General features: G+C 32.7%; 1 protein-coding gene across 10 annotated transcripts in view; it reads left to right on the top strand.

The window, feature by feature from the left end:
• LOC145247346 (calcitonin gene-related peptide type 1 receptor-like) overlaps nucleotides 1–17530 on the top strand; it is a 987580-nt gene that overhangs the window by 742316 nt on the left and 227734 nt on the right. For all 10 annotated transcript variants that reach the window (XR_013863250.1, XR_013863251.1, XR_013863249.1 and 7 more), the window contains one exon: nucleotides 5390–5481. Coding sequence is in view for 7 of the 10 variants with exons in the window: in XM_080109020.1 (XP_079965146.1) it covers nucleotides 5390–5481 (92 nt within the window). In the remaining 3 variants the exon portion in view is untranslated. The remainder of the gene's footprint in view (nucleotides 1–5389; nucleotides 5482–17530) is intronic.

The raw sequence follows: 17530 nt of genomic DNA, 5'->3' as shown, positions 1-17530 counted from the left end.
TATATATATATATAGAGAGAGAGAGAGAGAGAGAGAGAGAGAGAGAGAGAGAGAGCCACGCAAAAGTATTGGATAATTTACATTTTTCTTCATAACTTTAGTTAGCGTTCAAGATTTTACCTAAAATTTGGTCAGTATATTCCTATTATTATTCTAAATTATATTTGGACTAGTAATTAAAAAATCAAAGTTTAGAAAGTTTGTATTTAAGGGAATATATGAATTAACAAACGCAAAAGTATTGAATACACTTTTTAAAAAATTATTTTTCTGGAATAAATTTAAATGTCTCTTGCTTAGCGTGTTGCAATAATGCAAACGAGTTATCACTGACCAATCAGAGAGCTTTATATTAAAATAATTTTATAAAATTCTTGCAGTTTGGGCTCACTCCTTCAAAGTAAACCAGTTTATTCATAAAAAAAATACCTAAAACTAAAGAGTTGTCAATAGACATTCGTCAAAAAATCATTAATAAGCACAAAGAAGGAAAAGGGTATCGAATAATATCAAGGGAACTTAATCTACCACTTAATACAGTTGGAAACGTTATTAGAAAGTTTAAACACCCTGGTGAAGCTGTTGTAAATCTTCCAAGATGTGGTTGGTCAAGGAAATTAAACAAAAAAAATCAAGGGGACAAGCAGAAAAGTACAAAAAAAAAACTTTTCTTACTCGTGGTGAAACTCAAACCGATCTCAGAGAAGCTGGGATTAATGCGAGCAAGGATACAATCAGTAAAGTTCTAAATCGTGCAAGTTTTGTATCAAGGTCCCCAAGAAAAGTTTCATTATTGAAGCTTAAACATGTCAGATCACGTTTGAATTATGTTAAAACATATGGGGAAGAACCCCAAGAATTTTGGAACAATGTAATCTGGTCAGATGAAACGAAAATCGAAATCTTTGGAAGAAACACAGAAACACATGTATGGCGTAAAAATGGCACCGTCTATAACAAAAAGAATACTATTTATACGGTAAAGTTTGGCGGTTGTTCGATTATAGTATGGGGGTGTTCATCCTAAGATACTCGTGAACAAGAAATCATCAATGGTAGAATGAATGGACGTATGTGCGGGGAGATTTTGGAGAAAAACCTCCGAAATCTTCTGATTTTTGGGGACATAATAGCAATTTCGTGTTTCAGCAGGTCAATGATCCCAAACATACTTCCAAACTAACTAAAGAATGGCTTATAAATAACGGAATTGACGTTTTTATTAGGCCAAGTCAGTCTCCAGACCCCAACCCAATTGAAAATTTGTGGAAAATATTGAAGATCAATGTTCACAAGAGGAATCTACAAAATATTCGACAACTAGAACAGTTCTGGAATGAAGAGTGGTGCAAAATATCTGCATATCGCTGCCAAAAACATGTGTGCAACTATAGGAAGCGATTGGAAACAGTTGAACGCAATAAAGACTATGCAACCAATCTATATATATATATATATAAATGTAAATGTTGGTTCGTTCGGAGTTAATTGTCTAAAAAACCACTGGACGGATGGCTTCCACGTTTTGGTATAATATGTTTACTATATCCATGTGTGTTTTTATATATTTCTTTTTAATTATAACATTATACTTAATTTTTCTATGATAAATAGCTGGATTTCTTTGTACCGAGAGGTCATTATTTTTATTTAGGGACAATTATTTATTACCGCTTCCTGTAACGTGACCAGTGTTACAATTTTAGCGGTTTTCCTGCTAGATCTGGAGATTTCGTTTATCATCTAGCGGGAAATTCAAGAAAATCTAGAGGTATTTGGCACCCAGACACCCGCATTAAATTGCTTGAAAATACTTTAAAACATAAAATAAACTCATTCATGTAAGTAAAAAAAAGTAGCATTTATTGCCTTTGGTAACAATTATTTATTGATTATTTGTTTTGTTTTTCACCTTTTTTTCGACTAACCATTCTTAAATCTCACTATAAAATCGAATTTTCCAAGTACATTTTAGGTAGGAGGGGGCATTCCAATCTCCCCGAAGGGGTTTGTATTACTGTACACGGGTTTGTATTACTGTACACATAGATTCGAACAAGTTGTCAAAAAACAAATATATAACAAATAAATCTTATCAAAGGCAAGATAAGTTACTTTTCAGCCAAACTTTCTCCTGATCTCGCGGGTTTTTTTTTAAATCTCAGTTGACAACATTGCATCACTAAAAAAACACCACAGGCTTAATGTAAACAGAATGTGTTTACAATATCGGTACATTTTCAATGGGTTTATTGATAATGTAACCATGTGATTGAACTTTAATTTAAATTAACCACACGTGGTCGAAAAATGAATGCCGACGCTCAAAGTGTATACACATTTTGATTCCTCCCTTTACTTAAAAATTCACCAAAAATCAGGAAATTAACGAATTTTAATGAAAATTGCAGTATTTTTCAAATAATGATCGCAGAATATAATGAACTAATTATTTTTACTTAACTCTTGGTGAAAATGTTTTATTTTGTTTAAACAAAAAATACCTTTACTAAAGTTATGGCTTTCAGTAGTAAATAAAAAACGCAAGAATTTATTTTTTGCTTTTTTTAATGCATCGTAATTTGTAACAATAAAAAATAATTTTTACAGTAACATTACGAAAAAAGCCCCTAAAGTCCGTATTAATGTATTCGATATAACTCGAAGAAAAATGAATTATCGGATACTATTAAGGAAATTAAATATTCAATTAGATTCCTATTTCAGTCACCTAAATTATTTAGGGTGAAATGTGTTTAGGAATTTATAGCCAAACCTAAATATTTTTTTTGGTAAATATCCAGATACGCTACTACAGAACACCGACCACTCTAATTTGTTTGGGGGTGGATGTGATGTTGGGGCGCACGCACGCCAACATCATATCCGCTCCCCCCACCCCCCGCTCGCGCCCCCAGTGTACAAAGTAAAATCTTCGGAAAATGTTAAATGGTGTTCTAATTGGTAAATGTCGGTGCGTTACTTACGGAAAATTTGAAAATTCGATGTTCCAGGTAAAAAAAAACACAGATAAATTACCCCCCCACTCCAACTTGGTGTGCTTTCCTTTTCTTATTTTATTTCTTTTTCAGCTAATTTTAAATTTTCCACCCAAAAAGCGCTATAATGTATTTTTGAAAATTAGAAAATTCTATGTCCTGGAAAAAAAAATCCCCTCCCCCAACATAGTTTGCTTGGTGAAGCCGTCGTTTATGCTACAGCGTGCATGCGCGTAGCATAAACGGATGCTGCAAAATGGTGGAAAGAAGTTCGTGGGTTCAGGGGTAAATACCATGCAAACGGTAAATTTGACCCAAGTTTGACTATCAGATTCGTTGTCAGCGACCTCAATTACCTACAAAAAAACAAATTAGAGTGGTCGGTGTTCTGTAGTAGCGTAGCTGGATATTTACCCTTTTTTTTTCTTGCTTAAAAAAATAGCATTAATACAGTAAGTTAGGTAAACTGACTTTTTCGTTTAAAAATGGAATTATTTCCCTTTCGTTATTAACTTTTAAAAAAAAATTTTTTTTTTTTTTTAATAAATATTTTGTGGGGTTTGTACACATAGATTCGAAAAAGTTGTCCAAAAAGAAATATATAACAAATAAATGTTAACAAAGGCAAGATAAGTTACTTTTCTACCAAACTGGATATATTTTTCGTATTTTTATTCAATGTAACATGTTTATTCAGCTCGAAAACCATACAGTGTTTACCGATTTATTGGAACATTCAAGAAGGCGTCTGATTCTCCCTTTAACACGGTAAGTGTGGGAAAAGATGTTATAAATAAAAAAACGGATAAAATACTGTTAAAAACTCGCTCAATATATGTTACCGTGACATAGGTTGACATATATTCGGCGGGGTTTTAATAGTATTTTGTATAGCTTTTTATTTATAACACCTTTTTCCATACTTACGGTGTTAAAGAGGGTGTGAGACGCCATCTTGAATTTTCGAATACATCGGTAAACACTGTATGTTTTTCGAGCTGAATAAATATGTTACATTGAATAAAAACACAAAAAATATATCCAGTTTGGCAGAAAAGTAACTTATCTTGCCTTTGATAACATTTATTTGTTATATATTTGTTTTTTGACAACTTTTTCGAATCTATGTGTACAGTAATACAAACACCCATTTTGTGTTTTATATACATAAAGTACAATTGTTGAATGTTACTGTTTTGATTATATTCGTTTGGGGGGGGCCATTTAAAAAATTAAGAAAGATTAAAATGAAGCGAAATTTAAGTTTCCGTTCCATTTTTACAACAACCGTAAAACAGTGCATACTCAGCAAGTTTTATCGTAATTTATAAGCATATTGAAACACTAAATCAACATTTTATTTATTTTTTTGCATAATTAATGATGGAAGTATTTTTCTGTTTATTTTCTTAGCATCTGTTAAAAAAATAAATAATTTGTACATTCTCTTGAAAAAAAGAATCAAACTTTTCTCTACTTTCACATGTGTTCCATTTTAACAAACTGAGCCACGGCAACGCGTGGCCGGGTACAGCTAGTATATTTATATTTTTACTTGTAATTACTACCTCACATATTAGTTAGAATAGTAATAAGAATATACTGAATTAAATTTTAGGTAAAATCTTCAACCCTAATTAAAGTTATGAAGAAAAATGTAATGTATCCAATACTTTTGCTTGGCACTATATATATATATATATATATATATATATATATATATATATATATGTGTGTGTGTGTGTGTGATATATATATATATATATATATATATATATATATTCAGTAGAAATGGTAATTCATAAAAACTGAAGAAAGTGCTCAATATTGTTGTAGAGCAGATATGCGTTTTATTTTTTATTACCGACGACCAAAAAAACGGACGGGTAGCTGAAACAATAATGTAACTTAATAGAAAGATACGGTAATAAAAAATAAAACGTATATATATATATATATATATATATATATATATATATATATATATATATATATAGGTCATTGTTTATAGTGGAGATCCGAACCTATATCTATATAAGGAGGTCATTATTATCCACTCGATTGTGTTCTTCAATTTGCCTATCTGGAAAAATAATGAAATAGAGTTTTTTGTGTAAAAAATGTAGGATGTGGAAATTTTAAATAACCACATGAGAATCCAAACAAAATAGTTTAGAAGAAGGCTGTTATGTTACAAAACTTTTTTTCAATTACGTGTATTTCTCTTTAAAATAGTATTCACGATTCTGTTTAAATCATTATGAAACTATTAAACTCGACTTGTTTTTTTTTCATGGGGTCAAATTTTAATGAGCATTGCATCTTTAGGGCATCATTATGACGATTGCACATGACAACTCAAATTTAATCTATTTTTTTCTTATTTCCAGGAGGCTAAAACAATACATCTGGTTTCAATATATATAAATGCAGCGTCCGTTTTAATGTTGGCCCCATCGATTGGAATCTTTCTTGCTTTCAAGTAAGTGACATTTCTATGCAATAAAGTAGGGTTTAATCGAACATAAAATGCAACAAATTTCTTCCATTAATCAAATATATAGTAACGAGTTATTTTCTTTTAAATAAAGAAAAAAACATTTTTATAATTCTAAATGCACTGTTTCCTAGTTTTCTCAGAGTCGAATAGAAGTTAACTTTCTAAAACATACAGTCGTTATCATATTTATTGGCACGATCCAATAAAAACCTCATTTTGTCTTACAAATCCTCCAGAAAAAGTAAATCACAAAGTATAATATATAATTTGAACTGCTCTTTTCAACTAAATCGAATTTCAAAAAATATGAATAATAAAGAAATTACAAACGGTATTTCAAAATTCCCTTGATCAAATCTATTGGCGCCGTAATTATAATGACCTTTATATGGCCTTTAACCTTTATTACTTGCTGTAGTCGTTTATTATAGTTTTCCACAAACTTGTAGCATTCTTCAGCAGTAAATTTATCCCATTCCTCCTGACAATAATCCTCTGACTGAGCGAGATTCTTAGGCTTCCTCTCCATTACCCTCAATTTTAAAATCCTCCACAAATTTTCAATGGGGTTGAGGTCAGGGCTTTGGGATGGTCACTCCAAAACATTGATGTTGTTGTCCTCAAGTCATTTCTTAGTCAGATTAGCCGAGTGCTTTGGATCATTCTCTTGCATGAAGCACCAACATCGATTAAGTGACAGCTCTCTAGCAGAGTCCTTCAGGTTTTCATTCAGGATTTTAACATAATCCTCATTTTTCATGATGCCTGTGACCTTAACAAGTTTTCCTGTCTCCGCCGTGCTTCACAGTTGGTATGGTGTTCGCCAGATTTCCTGTAAACAGAAGAAACACTAAAATGGCGAATTAACTCAAATTTCGCTTCGTCGGACCAGATAACATGTTTCCAGAAGGCAGCATCTTTATCAATATGGCGCTTTGCGAACTCTAGCCTTGCTTTCAGATGCACAGGTTTCAATAAGGGAGTCTTCCTCGGACGACATGCTTTCAAACCGGCTCTCTTCAAAACTCTACTAACTATGTGTCGAGGCACGTTCACTCCAGAGCTTCTTTATTCATCTACAATCTCCCCAGCAGTGATCTTTGGGTTTTGGTTGACACGTCAAACTATTTTTCGCTTTGTTCTCGCGGACAGTAGCCTTTTTCTATCCCGACCTTCCAAATTCATAACGTGACCTTGTGATTTGAACTTCTTTACGATGGATCGAACGGTGGATTTGGAAATGTTTAGCTTTTTGGAAATCTTATCATATCCCTCCCGTTAGGAATTACACGCTATCACACTCTTCTTGGGGGTCTTCGCTGTGTTCCTTAGTCTTAACTATAACGAAAATTCCTTGATTTAAATTTTCAAATCAATATATATATATATATATATATATATATATATATATATATATATATATATATATATATATATATAAAATATATTTTGCAAAAGAGATCTATGGAAGCAATTCTTAAACTATATATGAATAGAATATTCTGTAAAGGATTATCAGTTAGATGGAAAAATAGATATGCACATTAGAAAAGGATAAAATTGTTGTCAAACTGTACATTGATATGGAAAATATTTAAAAATACCTTAACAAATAATAACTATATTGATCATTTTAAAACATCTTATTACCTGTTTTACTTATGGAAAATAAGTTTTTTTAAAGGTTTGGAAATTTATTTAAGCATGTAGAAGCAATAGTTAGTGAATTTCCTAATAAATCATCTCCAAGACTTTCTAAGTCATCTCAGATAAAATTGGTTTCCTATTCCCTCTGATTCTCTTCTTCAAATCCTGAAAGTTTAGAGATGATGTCAGAAAAAATTCTGATAATTTCTTTCATGAGGAAAGTCACAAAAGCATAAATATAGTGGTTTTACCGATTATCTTACGTTTTCGCTTAAAGAGATGCCACTTTCAGGAAACGTTTTTATATAATCCGCCGCCATTGACATGAAAAGTTGGCATTACATAGAAAAATGTATAAGCATTGATGAATAAAGTAAATATGACAGTCTAGCCGACAGATCGAATTACGCTTTCGCCACCACAGCCTCATGTTTACGTCAATCCAAATTTGGGGAAAGTTATCCTGTAATTAATAAAAAAATTTCATGAAAAGCAAAAATCGATTAAAACAGTCTGCAAATATAAAAGATTACACGTATATATACATATGCATAGTGTAATTTACAGGCGGCAAACTTTAAAATTTCTATAATTATTATTGATTATATGATGTACACTTTGGTTTGGCAAATCATCATTTGATTTCAGCAGAACGGAACCAGATGCGACACAGCAGAGATCAATTTACTGAGAGAAACACCTAACGAACGAATGACTGTACGAAATGAACCTGTAAACTGGCCAATTCGTTTGTGCTATTAAACACCGTTATGTTCTTTAATGATATGTAAAGTTGGGTGTCTATGCTAATAAAAAGGGTACAATAGACTACTTGGAAGACAACATTCGACGCCGCGTTTGTGCCGAAATACAACCTAATTTAATGCGAGGAATTCTGAAAATAGGACATCTAGTTGCCGCTATGTGCAGGTCAGTCGCAGGGACCTATGCCCGAAATTGTATCTTAATTATAAATGCCAAAGATTAATTATAAGATTAAACGATATATTTCTATAATAAATACAAAAATTGTGATTTATTTTAATTTTATTTCGCCGCTTCTAAAAACAACATTATATATATATATATATATATATATATATATATATATATATATATATATATTCATAAAGCGAAAAAAGTGACTCCTCCCTGTAGAAATGCCCACTTGAGGGTTAAGAAATGACTGTTTTTACGCAATTGTTTCGGTATTTGTCGTCTGAAGGGTCAAGCTTAAAAACGATACTGATCTTCTGAAAATCCGACGTCTCTGCTGAAAGTTTTAGGCAGACATACAAACATACATACATACATTTATATACTTTTAGCTGAAATTTTCGACCCAAACCAATTAAAAAGCTTGCCCTATCTCTGAACACCATCTATGTAAAATTTCAAATGTTTAGACGAGCAATTGAGAATTTGTTTTAGAGATCGCAGAGGTCAATTTTTTTTTAATTTGACCCCTATTATGACCCCTTAACATTTATTGTTTTGGGCTCAAATCAAGTTATTACGTTAGATCCATGTCCAAGGAACCTATATCTAAAATTTCAAGTGTTTAGACCGAAAATTGTCGGAGGAGTTTGGTAGACTTCTCAAAGGTCAAAGATTTGAACTTTGACCCCTTAAACGCCAAAGTTCTGGCCGAAAACCGATCACAAATATTTTCCCAAATCTCAATACCCTGTATATCAAATTTCGAGTATGTAGACTAAAAGTTGACGGAGTAATTTTGTAGGGAAATGTACACAGACAGACAGACAGACAGACACCATCACTTTGATAGGTATATAGATTACTAGCATTTCAGCCCGGCGTTGCCCGGGTGTTTGGAGGTGTATGTTGAGAAAAAAAAAAGAAAAAGAAAAAGCGGTCAATTTTTTAAAACTTTGACCCCTATTATGTCCCCTTAACATTTATTGTTTTGGACTCAAATCAAGTTATTAAGTTATATCCATGTCCAAAGAACCTATATCTAAAATTTCAAGTGTTTAGACCCACAATTGGCGGAGGAGTTTGGTAGAATTCTCAAAGGTCAAATCGTTGAACTTTGACCCCTTGCTCGGGTGTTTGGAGGTGTATGCTGTGCAAAAAAATCAAAAAATCAAAAAAATGGTTAATTTTTTAAAACTTTGACCCCTACTTGGACCCCTTAACATTTATAGTTTCGGGCTCAAATCACTTTATTAAGTTAGATCCTAGTTCAAGGAACCTATATCTAAAATTTCAAGTGTCTAGACCCAAAATTGTCGGAGGAGTTTGGTAGAGTTCTTAAAGGTCAAATCGTTGAAATTTGACCTCTTAACAGCCAAATTTCTGGCTGACACCCGTCACATCGATTTTCCCAAATCTCAGTACCCGGTATTTCAAATTTCGAGTCTATAGACTAAAAATTGACAGAGTTATTGCGTAGGGAAATGTACACAGACAGACACACACACACACACACACACACAGACAGACAGACACGTTCACTTTTATAGATATATACATAGATAGATTATAATTATTTTGAAAGTAATATTTTTAAGTTCACATTTCACGGATTTCTACTAATCTACAATCTAGTATTCTACAATCTAGAATTAACAAACATTTCCCGAACTAGTCATATAGTCAAGTATATTTTTTACAATAAGTAGATCCTAATTACCCTTATCATTAGATTAAAAAGTTTCCTAATCACATAATAGTATGTTCTTAAAATTATCTAATTTTTATTTTACTTTTACTAAATAGACATAATATTAAACATTACACTTACCTCTTATTTACCTGATTTATTGACTGATATTAATTAAGTGATTGATTTTGTGCTACAAAACAGATTCTGTAAGGAATTGTAAATGTCAACTGAATTAAAGGAATAAATTGTAAGATGGTAAACATTATATGTACATGTGCGTGTATGAGAGAGAAAGTGTTTCTGCGTATATGTGTGAGCACGTGCGTATGTGTCTATAATTTGATTTGCATATACAAGTAAAATGAAAATCTAGCGATTTGATATCTATATCTAATAGGGTTACGTGTGTGTTAGTTTTGTGTGTCACGCTTACATCCGAGTGACTGCCCTTTAATTGTTACTAGCGAAGGGTACCCGGCGTTGCCCAGGTATTTGATGGTGTGTGTGGTGTTAAATAAAAAGAAACCGGAGGGGTAGGATCGAAGCCGAAGCCCTGAGGCGAAGTATTGTTATAAGTGAATAAGTGAAAGATGTTTGAAAGTCGTCGAGCGTTACGACGACGACGATGACGATGTAAGCATTGTTATAAGCGAAGTAAGAAAAGAAAACAACGTTTTAATTAAACGGGGGAGGGGGGGTAATCAAAACATTGAAAAAAAACACACAAAAAAACTAACGTATGGCAAACGAACGATGAAAACAGAAAAAGAACACGTGGCTTAAATAAGCCTGTTTCGATATTAAAATTTTAAAAATCGGTGGGTACCCGGGTGTTTTGGGGTGTCGCTAAGAATAAGCGAAGTAAAAAAAAAAATAACAGGAAAACGAAGGTTACGTGAAAGATGGCTTAAATAATACAGGGTTCAACATTTAAATTTTAAAAATCGAAAAAAAAATCTCACACCACGATTCGAACCAAAAACTTCTGGACAATGAACCAAGGCCTTAACTACCTGAGCTAAAGCGACGTATACGAAATTTGTTCGGTTTTTCACCTATTTAAAGTAAATCAGGTCACGACGTCATTGTTGTTGAACCCCTTGTCGTTGTTGATCCCCCCCCGTCGAAAATTGTCGATTTCGGGGTGAAAAAATTAACGTTTCTCTCTCTCTCTCTCTCTCTCTCTCTCTCTCTCTCTCTCTCTCTCTGTTTTTGCGTCTCTCTCTCTGTTTGCGTCTCTCTCTGTTTGCGTCTCTCTCTCTCTCTCACACTTCGTCTTCCTTACTCTAAAGAGTGTTACTAAAAAGAAAATGGCGTCTGGCTGTTTTTTTTTTTTTTTTGTAAAAACTTCGACCGTTAATATTTTTTGTAAGCGTATTTTTTTTACTTAACATTTTTGGCTTGTTATTTTTCGTTTAACTATTTTTAACGTGCTAATAACTTTGGTAACGTTGTCATAGCGTAGAAGTCCATAGTTTAGCTTGTGTGAGAGTTAAAAAATCTTTTACCGATAACAACAATGCTTTTAAATTCAGACTGTCATTACAGCTTGCTGACGTCAAGATCACGTGACATGACTCGGCGGGTTTTAAATACAAGTTGACCCAAAATAAACGGCCCCGTGTACACTTTATGTAGAAGAGTTGGCGCCCGTATTTTTGGGGGCAATTATAAATCGATTTAAAAATATGTAATGTTTAACATTAAAATGTCACTTTTGGCCCCCCCCTGCAGAAAATCGATCAGTTGACGCACTTCTGATGGTCCTTTTGGGCCAATTTTTCGATCTTTGTCGTCCGGAGGGTGGGACTTTCATACGAAACCAAGTTTTTGAATTTTTGTTCCGTCGGTCAAAAGTTTTTAGCAGACACATAAACATACATACATACATACATACATTCTCGCTTTTATATATATAGATGGACTTCCATTTTTTTAAATAAATCATTTTGCCAAGAATTATTCATAAAGTTTCATTTTGATTATAACTGATGGCACTCCAGTAATCTATTTTTTAATAAATAATTTTATAAAGAATTCTTCATGAGTTTTGGTTTCGGTTTCGATTATAGCTGAAGTAACCCAAGTAATATATATGGAAATAGACAGATCCCAGTAATTAAAGGAAAAAATTAAATAAGATTGAAAACAATATCCATTAAAGGAAAAGTCTAGAATTGAACCCAGTATTCAAGAGTTGAAAAGAATACATATTGCAATTTGGATGCAGTCCTAGGAATGTGAAGTATTGCCCATTGTGTTGGAATAATGATACAACTAGAGGTCAGAGTTGGGACAATGGAAATCAATTTAGGAATTTTCTTTGTGTTGTCAAAAAAAAACGCGTTGGAGACATATGTAATATTGGTAAAACCCACATGAAAAAATATTCACGTGTCTGACCACGTTGTGACGTCAAAAAAAGATAGATTATAATATATTCAGAAGTAAAGAATCAGTCAGAGAGAAAGAAGTCCGAAGGGATTTAGAGTTGAGTTGATAGTTAGAGTTGGAAGAGTGAGATAGCGGAACTCCTTTCGGAAGCGAACCAGAAAGGGAGGCAAGACAATGTAATTCTGCAAGGCAATCGAATTCCTGATCATCTCATCCAGGTGGAATAATAAATATCGTCATGTAATTTGCAAACCTTTGTCTTCGTCATCATTTCGATTGAAAGGCTAATGTGTTTTTGTGATTCATCTCGTAAACGTGCATTGTATGAAATCCCCTTCCAAAATGTAAACGGTATTCCCTCATAAATAATGTGTTCCCCCCTTCTCCGTGTAAAAAGAACTGTCCACTTTACATCTCAGCCTAAATATGAAGCTTAAATGTTTCATCCTTCCGTTATATGTCTTGTTCTCGTCATGAGTCTCCCCCACCACATAACATATGTATTTTTTTGCATTAGTTTTGGTTTCAGTTTCGATTTAAGCTGGTGCACCCAAGTCATACGATTTTTTTTTAATATCATATTTAAGCGTACTATTTGACTGGGCTACGCCGGACGTCCCTACTCCCGGTTAGATAACTACTTTTGCAGTTTAAACAAAAGATTTACAGTAATAATATCAGAGCGTCTCCATTTACGCTGAACATCTACAAAGTGGCACCATCAATGAATGAGTTCCCTGTGGAATTTCCACCGGTCCCGCTAGTTATTAATAACTAATCTTGCGAATTAAATAAACGACTTGCTCAACCGATTCACTGCGTAAAGAGCAAACATTATTCGATGTTAGAAAAAAAAACAATCCCAGAGAACAAATAATTGAATGAAAACTATTTTCTGAAATATGCATGAAACAACGTCGTTTTATGAATTGTTTGATGTCCTATTATTTCCACCAGGAATAACTCCAAAGAACATTTCTATATTTGGTGTAAACGTTTCAGAATATTCAAATGATTATTTCCTTCCATTAATAGAACTCATTAACGAAATTTTATTATGAATGTCAATTTTTTGTGAAGAGAAACAATAAAACCAAACATTATTGACATAGTTTTAAGACACTTTCTGAACTCGTGTGTAGTCTTCCGATATTCAAGCTAGCAAGTATTTTTATGAATATTTGTGTACTTATTTGAGTTGAATAATTTCGATGTTCAATAAACGGTTACTCACAAAGAATAGTTTGTCTTAGTTCACCCTTCTGCTTAGTAAGTAATAATTTTGTCTAGTCTAATAACACGTATTATGAAAGTGATAGGATAGGGGTCGTAGAATTTTATGTATCCATAAGTTAAAATGGAAACAACATGGAGCATCTCAAATATATGAGGAGGAAGTAATTCAGTCGAGGGGGGAATTATGCATTTAAAATCTTCATTAAATTTCGATTCAACTCATATGCATTACTTCTAATTTGGCCTTGAAATAATAAATATTATTCAACTAATCATCATTTCTTTATAACGTTTTGTTTCGCTCACAAATATAAATAGAAACCATTATCAGTTGACTATAGTAGTCTTCTAAAGATTCTAGAATTCACGTCTTCTAATACACACTATCGAAACTCAGATTTCCTTCTACACACGAGATTGCCGACGTGTGGCTTGACAAACTTTATAAGACTGGTGAAATGAAGGTGTACGGCACTACAAGCGATTAACTCATTAAGTACAGTATTTTTCAAACCTTCGAATTCAAATTCAATATTATTATATTTCTACTTATATATAAAATCACTTTGTGTGTGAAGTAGTTCCCTGTGGACTCAAAAATGGTGGACATATTTTTTTGCTTAATTTAAGACAAATATACTTTATGTTTCTACGAATATTCTTAGAAATGATTTGTATCGGCATGCCTCTGATAAGTATCGGAAATCATTAGTCGACAAATAAAAAAATCAAATAAAAGAAAGAATAGTCAGATTTTGAACAAAGTTGATACATTATAAAGCCTAACATTACAATTCCATTTGAGAACTTTTATAACTACACAAGAACAAGTAGAAAGACCCAGCGTATAAAATCAACATTAGCTTTTTGATAAGACAGGAGTGCGTTCCTATTTAGATCACAACTGAACCATGATATTGAGTTTTGCATTTAAAACTGTAATTTAAACAAATGTATGAAATAATTTTATAAAATAAACAGTAGATTCTCTACGATGCAACGAATACTGCAATGTATTATTAACTAAGTTTCTTTACGATGCATCGCAGTGGAGGGGGGCAATTAGAGCAGGCAATCAATCGATTTGATTAAAAATCGGCAATTTTACCGATTTCGATGAGAACAAAAGTATAGCGATGAATATTTGTAGATTCTCATACAATTCCGGACACCGTCGAGTCTCCCTGCTAGTAAGCACTGAACACGTACACGATAACTTTTTCTCTCTCTTTTTTTCTCATAAATATAATATATATATATATATATATATATATATATATATATAAATGTTTAGAGGTACAGAATTTAAATACAGTTTTAAATATAATTTACGACGACACTTTTGCTTTTTTTCTATCGCAAAGTGAAGCGTCAATATTTTTTGATAAGTTGAATTCTTTGCATGGAGCTCTAAAGTTCACTATAGAAAGTGAGAAGGAAATTCCCCGTGAATTGGGGAAAAGAGTAACAGACTTTCCAAACAGATTCGCAGAAGTATTTATGACTGTTTTTATTCTGTGTCCTAGCGTTTGGTATATACTACGAGACCTGCAGTTCCTTCTTTTCGCAAGGATAGTTTGCCTTACATCCAAAATAGCAATATTTTATATCCATTCAAATGCCAGTGCGATGCTGGTTATGTTGGGCGAACATCCTTGCATCTTTTGACTCGTATAAACCAGCATGTTCCATCTAAGATCAGACAAGGGAGGATGGAGTCTGGTAGTCTCCCTCCTTCTTCACCCTTGGACTCTGCTATTGGCCAGCATTTGGTTGACAACCCGTGCTGTGCCGATAGATATAAAATTGAATGGTTCGAGGTGTTACATAGAGTGGACTCCAGAAACCATTTAAAGATTTTGGAGTCTGTCTCTATTGCGGTGCGGAAACCTTTGTGCCGGCAGAAAGAAACATCTAAGCCATTGTTTCTCTTTGGGGAACTGTGAATCTTTTCTCCCGTTTTTCCCCTCGTTGTGCCATTATTTTAATCGTTTTTTTAAACGATAATAAACTGAATTTTAGTGTCCCCGTAATTTTTGGCACATTCAATAGTTCCCCCATCAGAACTCTTTACTTTCGAGATAGTATTATTATTATTTTTACGCTATCGATTTTCTCCTGATGAGCTGAAAGAGCGCGCGAGAGACTTCCGCCCATTATATATATATATATATATATATATATATATATATATATATATATATAATCAATTAATCTATGATTTCTATTACTATTCCTTATATACATTTTTGCAAAATACTCTCACATAGAATATACACTTTACATTGTGTGTGTATTTTCCACTTAGTTTATTCACATACTATTATGATTGTTACTAACTGTTGTGACGAAATTACTTGTGTTACTTACGAATGAACTGATACATATACAAAAAAATATTAGAAAACAAGGCCTTAATGTCGGGTCTGGATCCGGTTAACTATAAGATCTTATTCGTTGGCTAGACTCTTTTTGTATGTTGTTGTTGTTAATATATTTTTCTAGTCTATTTCTGCGTTATATTTTCTTTGTAATCCTTAATCAGGTTTATAGCACTGGCGAACGAAGATTTGAGAGAACGTGCTTATGAAAATTCGGTGTGATACTGACGAAAAAGTTTTCGAAATTAATTTGCTGTAATGCTAGCAAACGAAGAATGAGCACGTCTATAATATTTGGCGACTAATTGCAAACTTAAAGTGGAGGAAAACAGTCTTTTTTCAACCATAACATTGACTTACAAGAAACCAAAACGTATTTTTTCCTGAGTAGATCTTTCGCGATAATGAATTAAAAATTTCTTACCGTGTCTAAAATACTGACAAAAAAACAAAAAAAAAAACGAAAAAACATCGCCTTATTCACACAGAAAAAGATTAACTTCTGAATAATAAAACAACGGGTCGGAACAAAGTCAATATTCGCAAACTATTGGGAATAGATGATAAAGAATATTTTCTTCTTTTTCTCGCTTATTGAAAACGTTCAACAAGTTTTTCACTAATTAAAGAGAAAAAGAAGTTCCTTTTTTTCATTTTCTTCTCTGTTTGAAGCAACTGTTTTGGAGGAAAGGTATTATTTTTAAGGGATTAAAAATAAAACATGGAAACTAAACTAAATACAAGGTTTTTAGTGCTAACTAGGGGAAACGAGTTATTGTCTCCCTAGTTCTAACCAGTTAAATCATCGTCAGATGCAAACACGGTTATCAAAAAAATCCGTACATTCTTTATCTTTACCAATCATACAAAAGATGGATATGCATGACACAGTTGGTAAATCTACAGATGCAACAGCATGAAAAACCATAACAACTACGTGAACAATTATCTGATCTTTCGCAAGTCATATATAAAACAATGCGCATGCGGATAAGGATAAAACATTTTCATAAGATTCAATAATGTAAGTCGTTCGTGGCATACTACAGCAGAGAGAAGAATTCTTTAACCAAAGTTATAACATTAAGTCACTAAGATTTTCACACAGGCTATCAAGGATTTCTCTTTGAGAACAATCTGTGATTTTCCCTGGATTCTGAGGGAAAACAAGTTTTTTTCAGATGTCCCGTGCTCTCCACCTCTTTCACTACCCTTTACAAACTATTTTGCCTCATCGCAACAGTTATTTACCACTAATTGTTTTGTTGGCAAAGACCATTCTCCTTCACTGGAATTTGGGTGACATTAAGCTGCCCTAAGGTTCCAGTTCTTTTTGCACTCATCCAGTGAAGGTCATAAAAATATATTACACGTAATCTATATATATGTATGTATACATGCATACACACATACACATATTTATGTTTATCTATGCATATATATACATTTAAAATACAATTTTAACATTTAACATCTCATGTATATATATATACATATATGTATATATATACACACATATATATATATATATATATATATATATATATATATATATATATATATACATATACAGGCGGCAAAAAGGAAGTCCGCAGCTGTAATTTATTCAAAAGCTACAGATGTAAGCTAAATGTAATGCAACTGTTTAAACAGCTTATACCCATTTGATTCGCCTTTTATTCCTCTATAATTTACCTGTCCGTGTTTGACTTTTAATTGAAATATTCTAGTGTTCACGTCAATT

This window comes from Euprymna scolopes, chromosome 25 (genome assembly GCF_053919585.1).
Source record: "Euprymna scolopes isolate OS-2025 chromosome 25, ASM5391958v1, whole genome shotgun sequence".
Lineage (NCBI taxonomy): Eukaryota > Metazoa > Mollusca > Cephalopoda > Sepiida > Sepiolidae > Euprymna > Euprymna scolopes.
Note: the sequence above shows the minus strand (reverse complement) of the source record. Positions and strands in the feature narration are given on the sequence as shown.